The sequence below is a fragment of the Alligator sinensis genome, unplaced genomic scaffold (assembly GCF_000455745.1).
Source record: "Alligator sinensis unplaced genomic scaffold, ASM45574v1 scaffold928_1, whole genome shotgun sequence".
In the NCBI taxonomy this organism is placed as follows: Eukaryota; Metazoa; Chordata; order Crocodylia; family Alligatoridae; genus Alligator; species Alligator sinensis.
In genome coordinates this window covers 1,833,682-1,848,629 of record NW_005842229.1, presented here as the reverse complement: position 1 = coordinate 1,848,629, position 14,948 = coordinate 1,833,682, and the positions used below count along the sequence as shown (strand labels likewise).

The 14,948-nt window shown below is 42.2% G+C and overlaps 1 protein-coding gene across 7 annotated transcripts in view; it reads left to right on the top strand.

The window, feature by feature from the left end:
• DTNBP1 (dystrobrevin binding protein 1) overlaps positions 1 to 14,948 on the top strand; it is a 122,366-nt gene that overhangs the window by 16,947 nt on the left and 90,471 nt on the right. For 5 of the 7 annotated variants that reach the window (XM_025208434.1, XM_025208431.1, XM_025208433.1 and 2 more), the window contains 2 exons: positions 4,236 to 4,296; positions 12,186 to 12,318. In XM_025208434.1, coding sequence (XP_025064219.1) covers positions 4,236 to 4,296; positions 12,186 to 12,318 — 194 coding nt within the window. The remainder of the gene's footprint in view (positions 1 to 4,235; positions 4,297 to 12,185; positions 12,319 to 14,948) is intronic. The other 2 variants (XM_025208437.1, XM_025208435.1) reach the window with 1 other exon arrangement.

The following is a 14,948-nucleotide window of genomic DNA, read 5'->3' as shown; positions in this document are numbered from 1 at the left end:
GGACGTCATTCTCCCCTTGTACTCGGCCTTAGTGAGGCCGCAGCTGGAGTACTGTGTCCAGTTTTGGGCTCCACAATTCAAAAAGGATGTGGAGAAGCTTGAGAGAGTCCAGAGAAGAGCCACACGCATGATCAGAGGTCAGGGAAGCAGACCCTACGATGACAGGCTGAGAGCCCTGGGGCTCTTTAGCCTGAAAAAGCGCAGGCTCAGGGGTGATCTGATGGCCACCTACAAGTTTATCAGGGGTGACCACCAGCATCTGGGGGAACGTTTGTTCACCAGAGCGCCCCAAGGGATGACGAGGTCGAATGGTCACAAACTACTACAAGACCGTTTCAGGCTGGACATAAGGAAGAATTTCTTTACTGTCCGAGCCCCCAAGGTCTGGAACAGCCTGCCACCGGAGGTGGTTCAAGTGCCTTCATTGAACACCTTCAAGATGAAACTGGATGCTTATCTTGCTGGGATCCTATGACCCCAGCTGACTTCCTGCCCTTTGGGCGGGGGGCTGGACTCGATGATCTTCCGAGGTCCCTTCCAGCCCTGATGTCTATGAAATCTATGCACCTTGTTTTTTGGAAGGCAGATTGTAGACAAACAAATGTTTCCAGTCATGGCTGTGTGGCACAGAATGCCCAGGATGAGTGGCATCCCAGGATACAGTCTGCAGGAACTTCGTGCTGTGGCAGGACAACAGCTAGAATTGATCCCAGATTCGAGTCCAACAAGGTTGAGAACTCTAGCCACCCCTCCATAACTTTTTTGAATTGAATGGCACACAATTTCAAAAACTAATGTACAATTTTTATAATTTATATTGACCTCCTTACACAGGGTAGTGGGAGGGGCGGGAAGATGTTTGTGAGATTGTCCAGGCAGGGACAAGCCTGAACCTGTCTTACCTGCTTAGATTGTCTGCTCATCTGCTCACACCTTGTGGCATCTTTCAAAGGATCCGGTGGCACCCCAGGGTGCCCTGGCACTCTGGTTGAGAATCATTTTCCTCCCATCTCTGCAAGACTGACTTCTTTACTGTAAATTGAAAGGGTTGAACGTGGCCTGTAGATAGGGTTCGAATTACACTCATGGAGTCAACTCTTGGGGGCAGGAGGTCTGCAAAAAAAATAAGAAATAAAAAAACAATAAATTAAACCAGTTCATTGATTAACAAGTCCACGTAAGTGAAGAAGTAGTCTGATTGGAGACACCCCCAGTTGATTTTTAAATCTTACAGGGGGGCTATCATCTCTTATGGGGGAGGCTCAGCCCCCCTGAGCTCCCCCTTAATTTGCACCCTGCCTGTGGGTCAGGTCCAGGTTGCAAAATTGTTCCATCTAGCTGGGGGTGGGCCACAGGGAGTTAGCGGGCATGGCCCGTTGCAGAATTCAGGATCTTTGGGTCCTGATGAACATGGCCGTCAGCAGCAGAAAGGCAAGTGAGGGCTGATGCTCCAGTTGCCCTCCAACCGCTTTGTCCTTTGTCACTACTGTTGCCCCTAGCTCCTCAGCTGCCACCATGTTCCCTGCAGTGGAGCTAGAGCTGCTGCTGGAGCATGTCTGGTGGCAGCTTCGCCTATGGCACCGAGTACATGGTGGGATCTGAAGCTGCTCCACATGTGCCATGCCAGAGTTATAGATGGTGGTGCTGCTGCTGCATGCCCTGGGTCAGAGGCAGAGCTGCCATATGTCTCTGGATGGATCCAGGCCAGAGTACAAGGCATGTTTAATGTTCCCGCTATAAATAGTTCTTTGTATAAGTTCCTGTAAATAATTAAGTGCAGTTTTCACACCACAAGCCTCATTGGGATACTAGAGACTGCATGGAGCAGTTCACTTTGCCCTGAAGCAGCTCAGTTGCTGCTTCAGGTACAAGCTGCAATATTAAGCTAATAGCTAGTGCAGATTCCTTGGGGACTGTTAGAGGATTCACATAGAACTCCTCCCCTTTTGTTTGCTGTAGCCAGAGAGAAGTAGCAGCCACTGTCTGCATGCTGCACTGTCTATTCCTTTTAGCTTCTAGCACCAAAAATATCAGCTTCTTCACTTCAGGCACCCCTTCCACTCCACCCCCAATTTTGGAGGTTTGCTTTGGGGTGAAAAGGGATGTGTGGTATGTGAGTAAATATTCTAAGTAAAATCATGAAAGAATATAAGTCTCTAAACTGAGCAAACCAGGAGAAATTCTGTTCCTGTTTCTCAGTTTGAAGAGCACAACTAGTAACTTGGACTTGTGCATAACTGGTAAAAATGGACTTTGTAAAAAAAACAAAACAAAAAAACCCACACACTGCTGAAAAATTAGTGTTAATCTCTTTCTTGAAGTAAAACTATAGTATATTAAAACCCTGTAGTGATTCAAGGCAAGGTTCTTTGGATACCCGATATCTATTTTTTATTAGAGTAACTGAGTAGTTGGAAAAAAGCTTATTTGCAAGCTTTTGGGCACAAGCACCCTTCTTCAGGAATCTGCCCAAAGAAGCTTACCTGCCTATGTCCTTAGACCAGCATGGCTATAACCAAAAACCTTGTAATGATTCAAAATGTTAACAGCTTCCTCCATTACATCCCATGTTTGAGACCATATACCCCTGCGGAAGGGACATAAGCTAACGCTAGCTAACAGTGGAATTTAGTTTAAATAAGAGCGCTAATATTTATTAGTTTGCTTGGTTTAGGACTGTTGAATATCTATTTTTAAGTAACCAGGATAAACTCTTTCTTTGGTTTCATAGTATTTCATTGCAGTTACTTAACTTCAAGAGTTAGTGGTAAGAAATGTATATTAAATCAAACAGGACTTGCCACATCTTTAAATCAAATTCCATTGTCCATGTATAAATGGTTTCAGTTAGTGGTGGGAATAATTCATTTTGGTTTTACCTAGTGGTGAGAGAATCCCCATTCTCAGTTGAAAGTTGTCTACAGAAGCATACAGAAGAAATTACAACAGAAGGAACCATGTTTCTTGTTTTCTCCCGTCTTAAATTACTTTCTTGTCTTTAATCATAGTGCCTCTTAATTGTAGTAGCCGCATCCCTGAATTGGCACTGTAAAGATTAAGAACAGGTCTTCCATGTCCTTGTTTTCCCCCTAGATTTGTAATTTTGGGGATCAAATTACTTGGCACTCACTTATTTTTATCCAACATGGTTTTTGCATCCTGTTACCAAGAGAATCTTAAAGTCTTAGTAACAACTGGATGGAGAAATTAAAAATGTATCTGACTTATAAAATCAAGCAGCGCTTATGAAATGGTTTGAGTTTGTTTTTAGTTATTTCTTTGGTTGTGGAATTTGCTAATGCTCATAGGAATAGTAAATACAACATATTTTAGATATAACATTTGATATTTTTTAGTTCAATATAGTTCTTTGTCAAAGCTCAATTACCTCCTCTTTTTTTTCAGGAGGTATTTGCCAGATTACTTAAGCAACTTGTAAATTTGTGCTTTTGGGTTAAATTTTTAATCCAATATAGTTTTATAGGCTTATTTAAAAAAAAATTAAACTGGTACTTTCTAAGTCTATTTACAGTGTCTGTTGAGTCCTGTTTGTTTCTCTCAGCTCCTGGTTCAAGTTAAATCACAGTCCCCCAGCATCTCAGCATGCTTTCCAGCCCTGGACTGGGCTGTCTGCTTCAGCAGAGAAGGGATTGGGGAGGGGGGGGCAGGAGGCAGGAAACACCCCAGGCAAACCTGAGTTGAGGGTTGGGGCCATGGAGGGGCGTTAAACAATCCTCCTCCTGCTCAAACTTACTGCTGGCTGCAACTGTGGACTACAAATCCTGGAGCCCCTGCCTGTGCCTTTTCCTGCTTCCAGGAAGTAATGATCAACCCTGCAGAATCCTGCTGCTGTGAGTCTGGACTAAAAATTCCAGAGACCTTGAGGGCAGCAAGATGAGGAAGCACACACACAGGCTATGCCAGCTATGTGCCAAAGAGCCATGCTCTAGTTCTCCCTGGCTTCTGGCCTGAGCCATTGCGTTTTCTGAATCAAAAGTGAATGTGTGTCCAGTTGTTTCTCTGTTTAATGTCTACATCTTAGACTAACCTGCAAAGACTTTATCAATTTAGCCTTGGGCTTTTTGATACTACTTAGTTACAATTTGTATTAAACTCCTACATGTATACACATAGTGATCAACTGAAACATAAACATACACCAGAACTTTTTAAATTGGATCTGAATTTAGAGAGAGTATAACTACAAATGGACTTTCATCTTCCTTTTTGTTCAGGTATGAAGATATGTGGGCAGCCCTTCATAGAGGAGCCAAGGAATGTGCAAAGGCTGGAGAGGTAATTTTTTACTTCTGTTAGTGCATTTTAAAAATATGTGAAAAAATTTTTAAAGAAAGTACTGGTAGTTGGACAGATAGGGAAATTGTTAAATTGTGTGCTTTTAAATATAGTATTTAACAAGCAGTTGTTGAATCAAGACCTCCTAGAATTCTTCCCCCCCCCCCACAGTTTTGTTAGATCTATCATAGCTTAGTCTACCAGTAATGTAGTTGAAATGCTAATTTCATCTAAAATTTATAATATAACAATAGTAAGAATTGAAGAATATGGTATTTCTACAACAGTTGCATAGTTTGTATCTGAAGTTGTGTCCCATATGTTCTACTTATGCATTTGGGAACTGTGGTGCTTGGTACTTTGTCTGGATTCTAGAGCATCTTCATATGAGAAGATAAAGTTGAGTCAAAAGGTTCTTTTAATGACCCTGGTACAATAATGCAATGGCTTCATACTGGCACTCACATGACAACTCTTAAGTACTGTTAAAGCTCATTTCAGTTGAGACCTTCACCCAAGATTTCTTGGGGTTTGACTGAATGCTGCTGCTCTCTTGTGGGGGGGAAAAAAAAAATCACAGGTCCAGATAGCCAGCATCTATGATTTTTTTAGGAAGCAGTCAGTTGCACTGGCCAGCAGTGATTCTCTGAGAGTCTAAAGATGGTCATTCAGAAGTATTACTTGGACACAGGGATTCTAGTATGCTTACACTAGTGAAGACTGTAGTAAAATGGCACTCTAAAGGATCAGAGGGTCTTTTTCTTCACCCGTTCCTCCTATTAACTGAGGGGATAAAGGGAATACTCATTTAACTTTGGATATGGTCTTACATGACAGACAGGATAGAAGTGTCAGTCCATCATTTCTGGAGTAAGTGGGGAAGGGGACCTCTTGTTAAGAACAAGCCATTTGCAAAGAAGAGGATGTAATAAAACAATAGTTCATTAATTCAGGTAAATATTAACTCTTCACTGTTATGGAATAGAAGGGGAAGTAGTTCTAGGCAAGTGGAAAAAGTACTGTAAATTAGCAAAGACCTCATTCCAAATATATTATAAAGTCATCATGAGTGTTAAAGCTGACATACAAGTAGCTTTATTTCTGACTAGTAAAGATTTTTAGCAGTTTCTAGTTGCAGAGGTGATAGTCATTGAATAGTGTCTCCAAACAGAATATCCTGCCTTCATATAAGCTTTCTTGTATGTATATACAGCGTATGTATTAGAGCTGTTGGGAAACATTCTGATGAAACACTTTCTTTAAATGAACTTTGCAGGGCTTTTGAACAGACAGCTGAATCTTGCTGAAGTGCCACAGAATTCAGTTGCTTTTTCTTAAAGAAAAATCCTAAACTTGCTAATGTCTTATATACCTACAAATAATCATTTTTATAGAAAAAAATAGGACTAATAAAACACTAATTGTGAAGAAGCAATCTTTTAAGATGTGATGGGTGGAGGCCATCATATAAACTCAAATTTAATTGCTGCCTATTGGCTTTTTTGCAAGACACATGGGCAACTAGTGCCTCCTGGGGTGAGGGGGAGCAGGCAGGGAGTGCTAGCAGTGCTCCCAGAAGTGCCAGCAGCGCTTCTCCTGGCGCCCCCACTCCCTGGCTGGCACTCTCAGGGGTGGCATCAGCACTCCCACTTGTCACCTAAGCAGGGAACGCTGGCTGTCAGGCTGCACCAGCACTCTCAGGGGGTGAAAATGCACCCCCATGCACCCTCTACGCATCACCACTGGCAGGAGAAATAAGTATTGCTACCAGTTCCACATTTATAACTTGTTGATTAAGATCTTGTCTTCAGTGGTGTGTAACTTACTCAGTTTAACTGTTTGGGGTATACTTTTGCTTTAAAAACAAAGAAAAAGCCCGCTGTGACAGGGGCAAGCTTTCATACCTGGGGCAAGCACCGGCTTGCCCGTGGTCTACAGGTCAGCCACCCGCCTCACTCTCCTGCCACACCTTGATGTAATAATATTGATGTGATAATTAGGCAGGAGGCCGCCCCTTATACACCCCAATATTGTAGGGGCTATCTGCAGCTCCATTCCACCCCTACACTGCAGCCCAAGCCTCACAGATGGCATCTCAGGCAGCCAACTCAGTTGTCCCCTTCACCCATTAGCTGTGGCCCCTTCCCTGGGACCGTCAGCTTCCCTTTAAGCCCTGGCCCTGTCTCAGGCCAGTCTCAGGCCCAAGCTTCTTTGCTCTATATGGGCACCCCTCACAGTGGGCTCCTGGCCCTTCTTCCCCCTATCTGGGTCTTGGCCCCAGCATTGACTAGTCAGGCCCCTCAGTTAGGTCTAAGCCACATGCCTGCACTCAGATCAGGGTCCCTCATTCCCAGCTCAGGTGCTTCACAAAGCGTGCCTGGCCCACAGGGTCATTCACCCCAGCAGGCTCAGGCACTTCAAGAAGCTTACCTGGCATTCCCTGGATTAGATGGATCATATGACCCACCCAAAGGTGAGGACTGAGGTTAAGGTGCCCCTACCTGCCTTTCACCGGGATGGTAACTGGCCTGGCATTTCCTGGGGGCGCTCACACCACTGGGAGCCCCACCAGACCACCCACTCCTGGCAGGGTGCAGTTTTAGGCCATGCTCAAGACCAGAGCCTCCTGCTCCTACCTGCAAGATGTTCCCATGCAGTAGCTCAGCTAGGTAATGTTTCTTGCCTGGTTCCCAGCAAGTAAACTGCTCTTGTTTATATAGGCGGGCAGAGTTCTAAAATAGCCGCCCTAATCAAACACCTGCTGAGTGTTTGATCTGGCCCTTAAAGTGGTAGGCACCACCAAGTGCCCTGCCACACCCTCCTCCAAAAAAACCAGGCGAAGCTTCAGTGTTCCCTATGATTTGGAACAGGACTTCAAAATTTGATGTGGTGAAGTGATCTTTTTCATGGGGGGTGTGCTTTTCAGCTGTTCCATTAATATCTGCCCATGTTTTGGTCAAGTTTTTAAGCCTTTGAAAATTGAGCTTGTAGATGTTTACATTTATTAGATCTTTGTAATTTAAATTCTCTGCACACTGTCTCCACTGATCATGATATAGCCAAGGACTACAGGATTTAAGCAGTTGGTGCTCCCGCCTTCTGTGGGCCAGACTGGCTTTGTGCATAGAACTTGACAGCAGGGAGACTCATCCTCCAATCGTTTGGCTATAAACGAACATTAGTAAATAAAGCAGATCAGCTGTGCTGGGATGGGTTCTCTGCTTGCAGACGTGCACCCTCAGGATTCCCCTGGCAGGAGATTCTCAGGATGTGTCTCAGCAATTGGAAGATGCCCAGGGGTCTTGCATTTGTAAAGGTGCACTTTGTGTTGGGTGCATCAGTGTGATATGTGCCTAGGGCAGCATTTCCCAACCTTTTCCATCCCACGGCACACTGACCAAGAGGCTGAGCAGGCCTGGCTGAGGCATGGTGGTGGCACGGAGCAGTGGTGGCAGCACTGGCTGGAGCCACCCCGCACCGGGAGCCACGCCCCCCCCAAGATTCCGCAGCACATTTGAAAGTGTCCGATGGCACGCCAGTGTGCCGCAGCACACTGTTTGGGAAACACTGGCATAGGGAATCCCCTACTGGGAGATTTCTGGAGCATGCCTCTGCAAACAGGGTAACCTGGACAGGTGTTCCTACGGCTTCAGGAGCCCAATCCTATGCCTCCCAGGAATGGGAATTCCTAGGGCACATAAGATTGGGTCCCTGAAACCCTGGGAACACCTTCCTGGGGCAGCTGGAGAATGTGGGCAGCTCCAGCTGCCTGCACTCTCCCATCATAAGGAAAACAGATGTCTGCTGCAAGAAAAGACATTTTTTATACTACCTGTATTGCAGCCGCAAAGTTGGGTATTTGTGGTGCATCTGTTTGCTTAGCCTTTGTGCTGCCATAAGCATGTTCATAGTGGCACAAAGATGAGGTCTGTTTCCAGCCTTAGCATTTCTCCTGCTGGGCCTGGTGAGCTGTCTAACTTGTATGCAAAGAAGGCAAGAGCCAGACCTTGAGGGAGTAAGCAGGGGACATAATGGGAAGAAGTTAAGTGAGGATGAGGTTAGAGCTGAGAAGCCAGGCTTTGACTTGTAACACCAAAAAAAAAAAAAGAAGAAAGAAATGCAAGCTGCATAGGATTAGGTAAGGTTCATAACTGAACTTTATTATGCTGCTGATAGCATGTAGATTTATTTATAAATTTACTATAGTGTTCACATTTTCTACAGGATCTTAATCAAGAAAGGAAGGCTAATGTTTTTAGCTTACTAAATCTACTCCATCTCCTACTCTGTCTACTAATACAGTGGTTCTCAACCTTTTTAGACACAAGGCAGCCCTCGTTAGACTTAGGGCAACTCAGAAAATGCCAGCTCATAGCGTTAATTCATTTTTTGATTATGGAAAAAGAGCAGTTCTTCTGTTGTTTCTGACTCTATGAATTCCTATTTGGAATTTCTGGGTTTATCTTGTGGATCACGAGTACATGTTTGTACACCTAACAGTGCTAATATTGCATGCCACCCTGCATCAGCCTTAAAAGGATCTTGTGGCACAGCACCCTGGTTGAGAATCACTATACTAGTGTATTAATTTGCTTCTCATTACCTGTTAATTTGGGTTTATGTCAATATCACCGTATTGTCCATTCCATAATAACATGGAAAATGCTTGATGGTTTTTGACAATGGGCAGTGCTAACATTATAATAATTTGTAGGAATGATTCCATTTTTTTTTCTTTTTCTTTTTTAACTCTGCATTGACAAGTGAAGTACTGGAATGATTGTTTCAGCCATATTAAAAATTGCACTTCTGTATATATCTGCATGTTTTCCAGGAAGTGTAAGTTATACTAGACGAATGCATTGGTTTTCTTCAAAGACATCTTGTGTGGTATATGTTTGCCTGCAGGGAACAAGATTCAGATTCATATGGCAGTCAAAACATGGAATGGAATATTCTTGTTAGAGTGGAGGTTATCTTGTGCATTTAGGCTGTGTCTGAAATGTTTTATGTGATTCACTTTGAGTTTGGGTTTATTTATCTTGTCAAGTTATTGCTGTTGGGGTGCTGATCTTAAAGTACATCTTTAAGTACAGTTTATTCTTGAAAGCATGTTAGAATTTTCTCACTGATGGATGCATCCATTCCCCCACTTTCCTTTAAAACTGCTCAAATCAAATTTGTCATTTCAAAATGTATAGACTGATCAGTAAAGATGGATTATTTACATGTGTTGCCTTTGCTCCTAATTAGTGAACATTCTTCATATATTATCAGTTTTCACATACATATAATGCTATTTACAAAATTACAGAATTATATATCTCTAGTGAGAATCAGAAGACGGTTGACATAAGTATATTTTTAACCCTTGCAATTGTTTCAACTTCTTCTATCTTTGAATGTCTCTTCAAAGAGGTTTTCTAAAATCTTGTTAAAGTTATCGCACATATGGGTCTTTTAGTATGTCCAGTTTCTCTTACAGTACCCAAAAGTGAGGCTCTTCAGATTCAAGAGGGAAATTAATTGCTCAGTTGAAAGCATCCTGTTGGCAGTGCCCTTTCTTTCATGTGGATGATGATATGCCTTTCATCTAGTCATGGTCACTTTATCAAATAGGTTCCCATTCTTCAGGGTTTCTGCAGACAAGGCCTTGTGTATCTTGCAATGTCGCAGACTTATTTCCCAGCATTTCAACTTCCATCATTTTTGAAAGGAAGTAAAATAATTGTTCAAGTCAACCTGACAAGCATTCTGGGCCAGCTGCTTTTGATACTGTAGATATGCTGTTGGTAGTTCCATCAATATGGAGGTGGCATTGCTGAAGCTGGTACAAGTTACTGTATGACTCTGTTTTCCCTAGACCAGTGGTCAGCAAATTTTTTAAGGTTATGAGCCAGATTTGACTCAGTTTGGCTCAGGTGGGTGGAAGGGTGCTAGGACCCAGCCTCTGGCAGTGCTTTTACCCATGGTAACACAGGGAGAAATGCCTGCCTCTGAAGCCCCTGATCCCTGCTCCATATCTAGCCCTCAGGCCATAGGTTGCTGACCCTTAACCTAGATTATTGTCCTCAGTTACTGAAAGCAAATTTAAAAAACAAATCTCCAAAACCCTTGCATTAAAATAACTTGATGATCATCTCCAATAACCACTGGTAAAGGTTACAGTTGATTTTAGTAAACTACATTGAACCTTTATGGAATAGTTATCCATTTGTAATGCTGCGTTTTAATAAAATAGGTTGTAGGCAGTAAAGTGTATATCAAACAAGCTTCTGGTACAGGTTTACCTGACACTTAAAACACAAAATCCACTATAAAACATTCAACTATTTTTGCAACGTAAAGGATTAAAATAAGGTTGGAGCTTTACCTTGCAAACTGGAAGTTGTGTGTCTTTTGAAAAAAAACAAAAAACTAAAATCTGCCTTAAAATAGCAAACTTCATATTTAATATTTTTTACCCATCATCTTAATGCCTTTGTCCATTCTCAGATACTGAAGTTCACCAGATATCTTTAGAATTAGAGTTTGACAGGTTTTAGTTTTATACTTTCCAATCTTTCCTTTGCATATATCAGGCACTGCAGAGGCAGTTTTTTATCTGAATAAGTTTTAGTGGATTGCACCTCTTCTTTTTCTTTAAAATGCTTCTTTTTTAAAGTGAACACATTACATACAAAGTAAATAAAGGAAATATTTATCCATGAACTATATGGGTCAAGATGTGTCCATGAACAGTGTCAAAGCCGTTTCAGAATTAAAATGAGACCACTTATTTGAGCTGTCAGGTTTGAAGGTTGTCATATTATCCTCAGAATAGGTATATAGGAAGAAAAGTGTTTTCTATGTTGAAAGCTTGCCATAATGTGTTTTTTCCCTTAGGTATATGGAGCTAAAAGAGTTGTTTAATTCAGAATTTATACTTTTAATGTAAAATTTATTCTTTAATAACAGTTCCCCTCCAGGTACAGCTGTATATCCAGTTCTGAAATTCCATGGTTATGAATATCATTGTATACTAGTGGCACACAAACTTCTGGTTCTGTGGGCCAGATGAGTGGCATAGTTTGGTTTGCGGGCTGGATCCCTCATGGGGTTGGTGCGTTGGATTGGTTTGTGGACCCAATCCAGCCATACATTGGCCTGATCCTGCACACCCAGATCCTGCCACAGAGCCACCTGTGTGCCAGATCCAACCCAGTGTGCCCAGATCTGGCCATGGATCTGACCCCATGCATGCTGGACTATGTCATTTGGCCCAAGGGATTCTCCAGGGGTCTTGAAATTTTTATAGTGGGAGAGGAGTATAATGGCTTCTAGGGGTGTGGCACTTAATGCTGCCACCACTTTCCCTCTGCCAAATTTCTGTACCCTTGGGAAGCCCTGTGGGCCAATAGTTAAGCGCTCCTGTTATATGCTATTCTTGTATTTTAAAGGCAATATGATGACTTTTGGACAGTTTTTGTACCCTTTTTCTTTGCTATGTATAGAACGATTCCCTTAAAGCTCCCTCCCTGGCCCGCCCCCCCCGGCACTTTTTTATCTTAATTTCTAGAATGTTAAGACTTCCTTGTTGGAAGAACCAAACGTGGATTTGGAGTTCTTGGACCTTAAGTTTCAGCGTGACAGTACTCTTATTATTGTCATTTAAAACTGGGGCAAGGAGCTATTTTGTAAATGTATCCATAAAATAAGTAGAAATAAGTGTTTCATAAATGGTAAAGTCTACATATTGTAATGTGGTATAATGCCTACACAAAGAAATTAGGACCATGGGTGCATGGATTCTAAAAATCAGTCAAAATGATCATAAACTTCATAAACTAATGGATGATAATTTTGAAACTAAATAAAAACTTAGTTATTACTGGTTTTAATTATTGCAGCTGGTTGATAGTGAAGTTGTGATGCTTTCTGCACACTGGGAGAAGAAGAGGAGTAGTCTGATAGAACTGCAGGAACAGCTCCAGCAAATTCCAGGGTTTTTAGCAGATCTGGAATCCATGACAACAAGTCTGGGTAAGGTTTTACAGGTGTAACATACTCTGCTAAATTAGTTAAATGATAATACAGAGAACTTGACCAGCCGTCAGTTTTTCTGTCCGTTGTAGTTGTAAAGCTATCTTTACTCACTGGAACATCATTATTTTCTATTATGAAATGTCAATAGTGTTAAACCCTTACAGGTTTGCAGCATTTGCCTGGGAGCTGGCTGGATTCAGTACATACTTTCTGAGTCTGACTTGTAAATCTGTGTTCTTAATGTCTCTTCTGTAAATACATTTCAGTAAGAGCTTTCCTTGACCTGGGCCACATCGCTTGGGAGTCTCGGATGAAGGCATGAGTATTTTTTAAGCTACTTGTAACTAACCACCAGCTAGTAACTACATGCAAGAATTGTGGGTATAGTTCCAAAGTTGTGGTTTATAGGGAGGACTGATAACACTTTGTTGTAGTGAGACTGCCAAGCATCCTGTCTTAAGTTGTTTGTAACTTTGCCAAACGTTAACCTTTTGGGCTGAAATTATTAGTAGGTGGTGCTGAGTGAAATGCTTCATATTTTTGGCTACAGAGGACCAACTCTCGGGATCATCATAAATTCTAGCTTATTGGACAGGATGTAAAGTTACCAATAAAATCATAAATGCAGACTTTGAGTTATGAGTGGTACTGGTCACCTTAGCGCACACACATACATGTACTCACTCATTCAAACCCATGTCATTTAAACCCATGTAGTATCTTGTATAGTAGCTGCTGTAGTGATTGTGAGAGCACTGGTGTCAGTATATCTAACTGTCTGAGGCCCTGGAGTCTGCTGTTGATGGTCAGCTTCCTTCAAGTCTTCTCCAGAAGGGGGTTGCCTGCTTGTCCTTCTGTCTCAGTAGGTCAGGTTTTGGATGAAAAGGCACCACTGAGGGTCATACTTCACTGCCGTTTATCCCTTTCTGGCAGACTGGTGTGATCCACCAGTATCATCTTGGCTGCCCAATCCGAAGGTTGCCGTCCCACGTAGATTTTGAGTAGTACACGACAGCTGTTAGTCACAGGGGTCTCTGCCTGCTGGTATCTGAAGTTTTGAGAGTCCACCCTTGACTTATTGACTTAATGGCTGTATTGTGTCATGGGTTAAAGGACTAGTCATAGAGTGGATGCTCAGTTCCAGGAATCAGTTCCTTGGCTTGATTAGCTTAAAATGGCTTGTAAAGTTTTGTAATGGTAAGTTCCTTTGGCTAGGCTGTTGCCATTTAATTACCCACTGATCACCATATACTCGCATTCACTCAATAATGCATCCGTCCAATATAGCAGATTTTATCACTTTACAATTACAATTTCAATTCAGTTTTTAACATTGTTTCAGGGTGTAACTTCATTTTACAAGGAGTACATTTGTTAAGGGTTTAAAAGTATAAAATATAAAATGCCATGGTAAAGATAAGACAGTTGAAGTATAAAAATGCAGTGTGAGATAGTGAAGATCAAAGGTAACTGGGGACAGTAAGTGAGTTATTAGCACCAGGATATATTTACAGTCTTTGAAGTGGATATTTTAGTTCTTTTGTTTTCTGTAGTGACACTGAGCTTAATTGATATGTAGATACAGTTTCTAGTTTTCTCCTACAGAAAGCCACTTCAGTTTTCTGGTTTGTTCTGAGCCTTGCCACACCCATGCAGTGAGTGTGCTATGTCTCTGCCAATACTTAAAAAGAAAAAGAAATGCACAAAATGGGGGAAGGAGGGTGATGGCAAGAAGGGGCTTCTGTTGTATCAATGTCCAGAAGGCAAATGTACAAAGGGGGCTTTCTGCTACAATATTGTATTTCCTGGCAGATTAGCTTCTCCACCCTCCCCGTCTCCAGGACTCCCATAGGATGACATAAAACAACTGCTCTTTTCCTACAAGACAAATTCTGTATACCTGCTTATAGAATCTCTCTTCAACTACACTGGTGGCATGCTCTTTTCCACATAGGGTCTCTTGTCTAAAAGGTTGGATCTAGAGTATGGTGAAGGATATTGGCTACAGTTCTTTCTAAAGAGAAGCACAATTTTTTTTAAGACCTCTCATGAGAGAACCTCACCTCCCCGTTTCCTAAAGAGAATGATAAGTCTTTAATTGAGCTGAGTGAGAAACCTCAGGGTGTTTATAGATGTGCTCCAGGAGGTTGGGCGCTTTAATTAGTTTAGCTCCAAGAGCCGCGCTAATTAAAAGCGCCCGGAGCATCATGTATATCAGTGTCCCCATGCTGAAAAATGGTGGTGGGGCGCTTTGAACTAAAGCTAATCAAATTAGTTGAAAGCATCCTGCCACCATTTTCCAGTGTGGGGGCATTGATACATGTGACGCTGGAGTCTGCCGGAGCATGGGAATTACCACGTTCCAGCAGACTTTAACTGAGTCTGCTCCAATGCACTGTAATTACAGTGTGTAAGAGCAACTGCCCTGCACATGTATAGAAGCCCCCAGTTTCAGATAAGCTTCATAAAATTGAGCATAAATGGGGATTTACTTCACAGTCCCTTTATCTTTAATGAGTAGCATACAAAATGAGGAAAATGCTTTGTAATTTTTCTCACATGGCTTCTGAGAATGATAGGGGCTTTCCACTCCCTCTCATAAAGACCTATTTGTACCCAGACTTGAT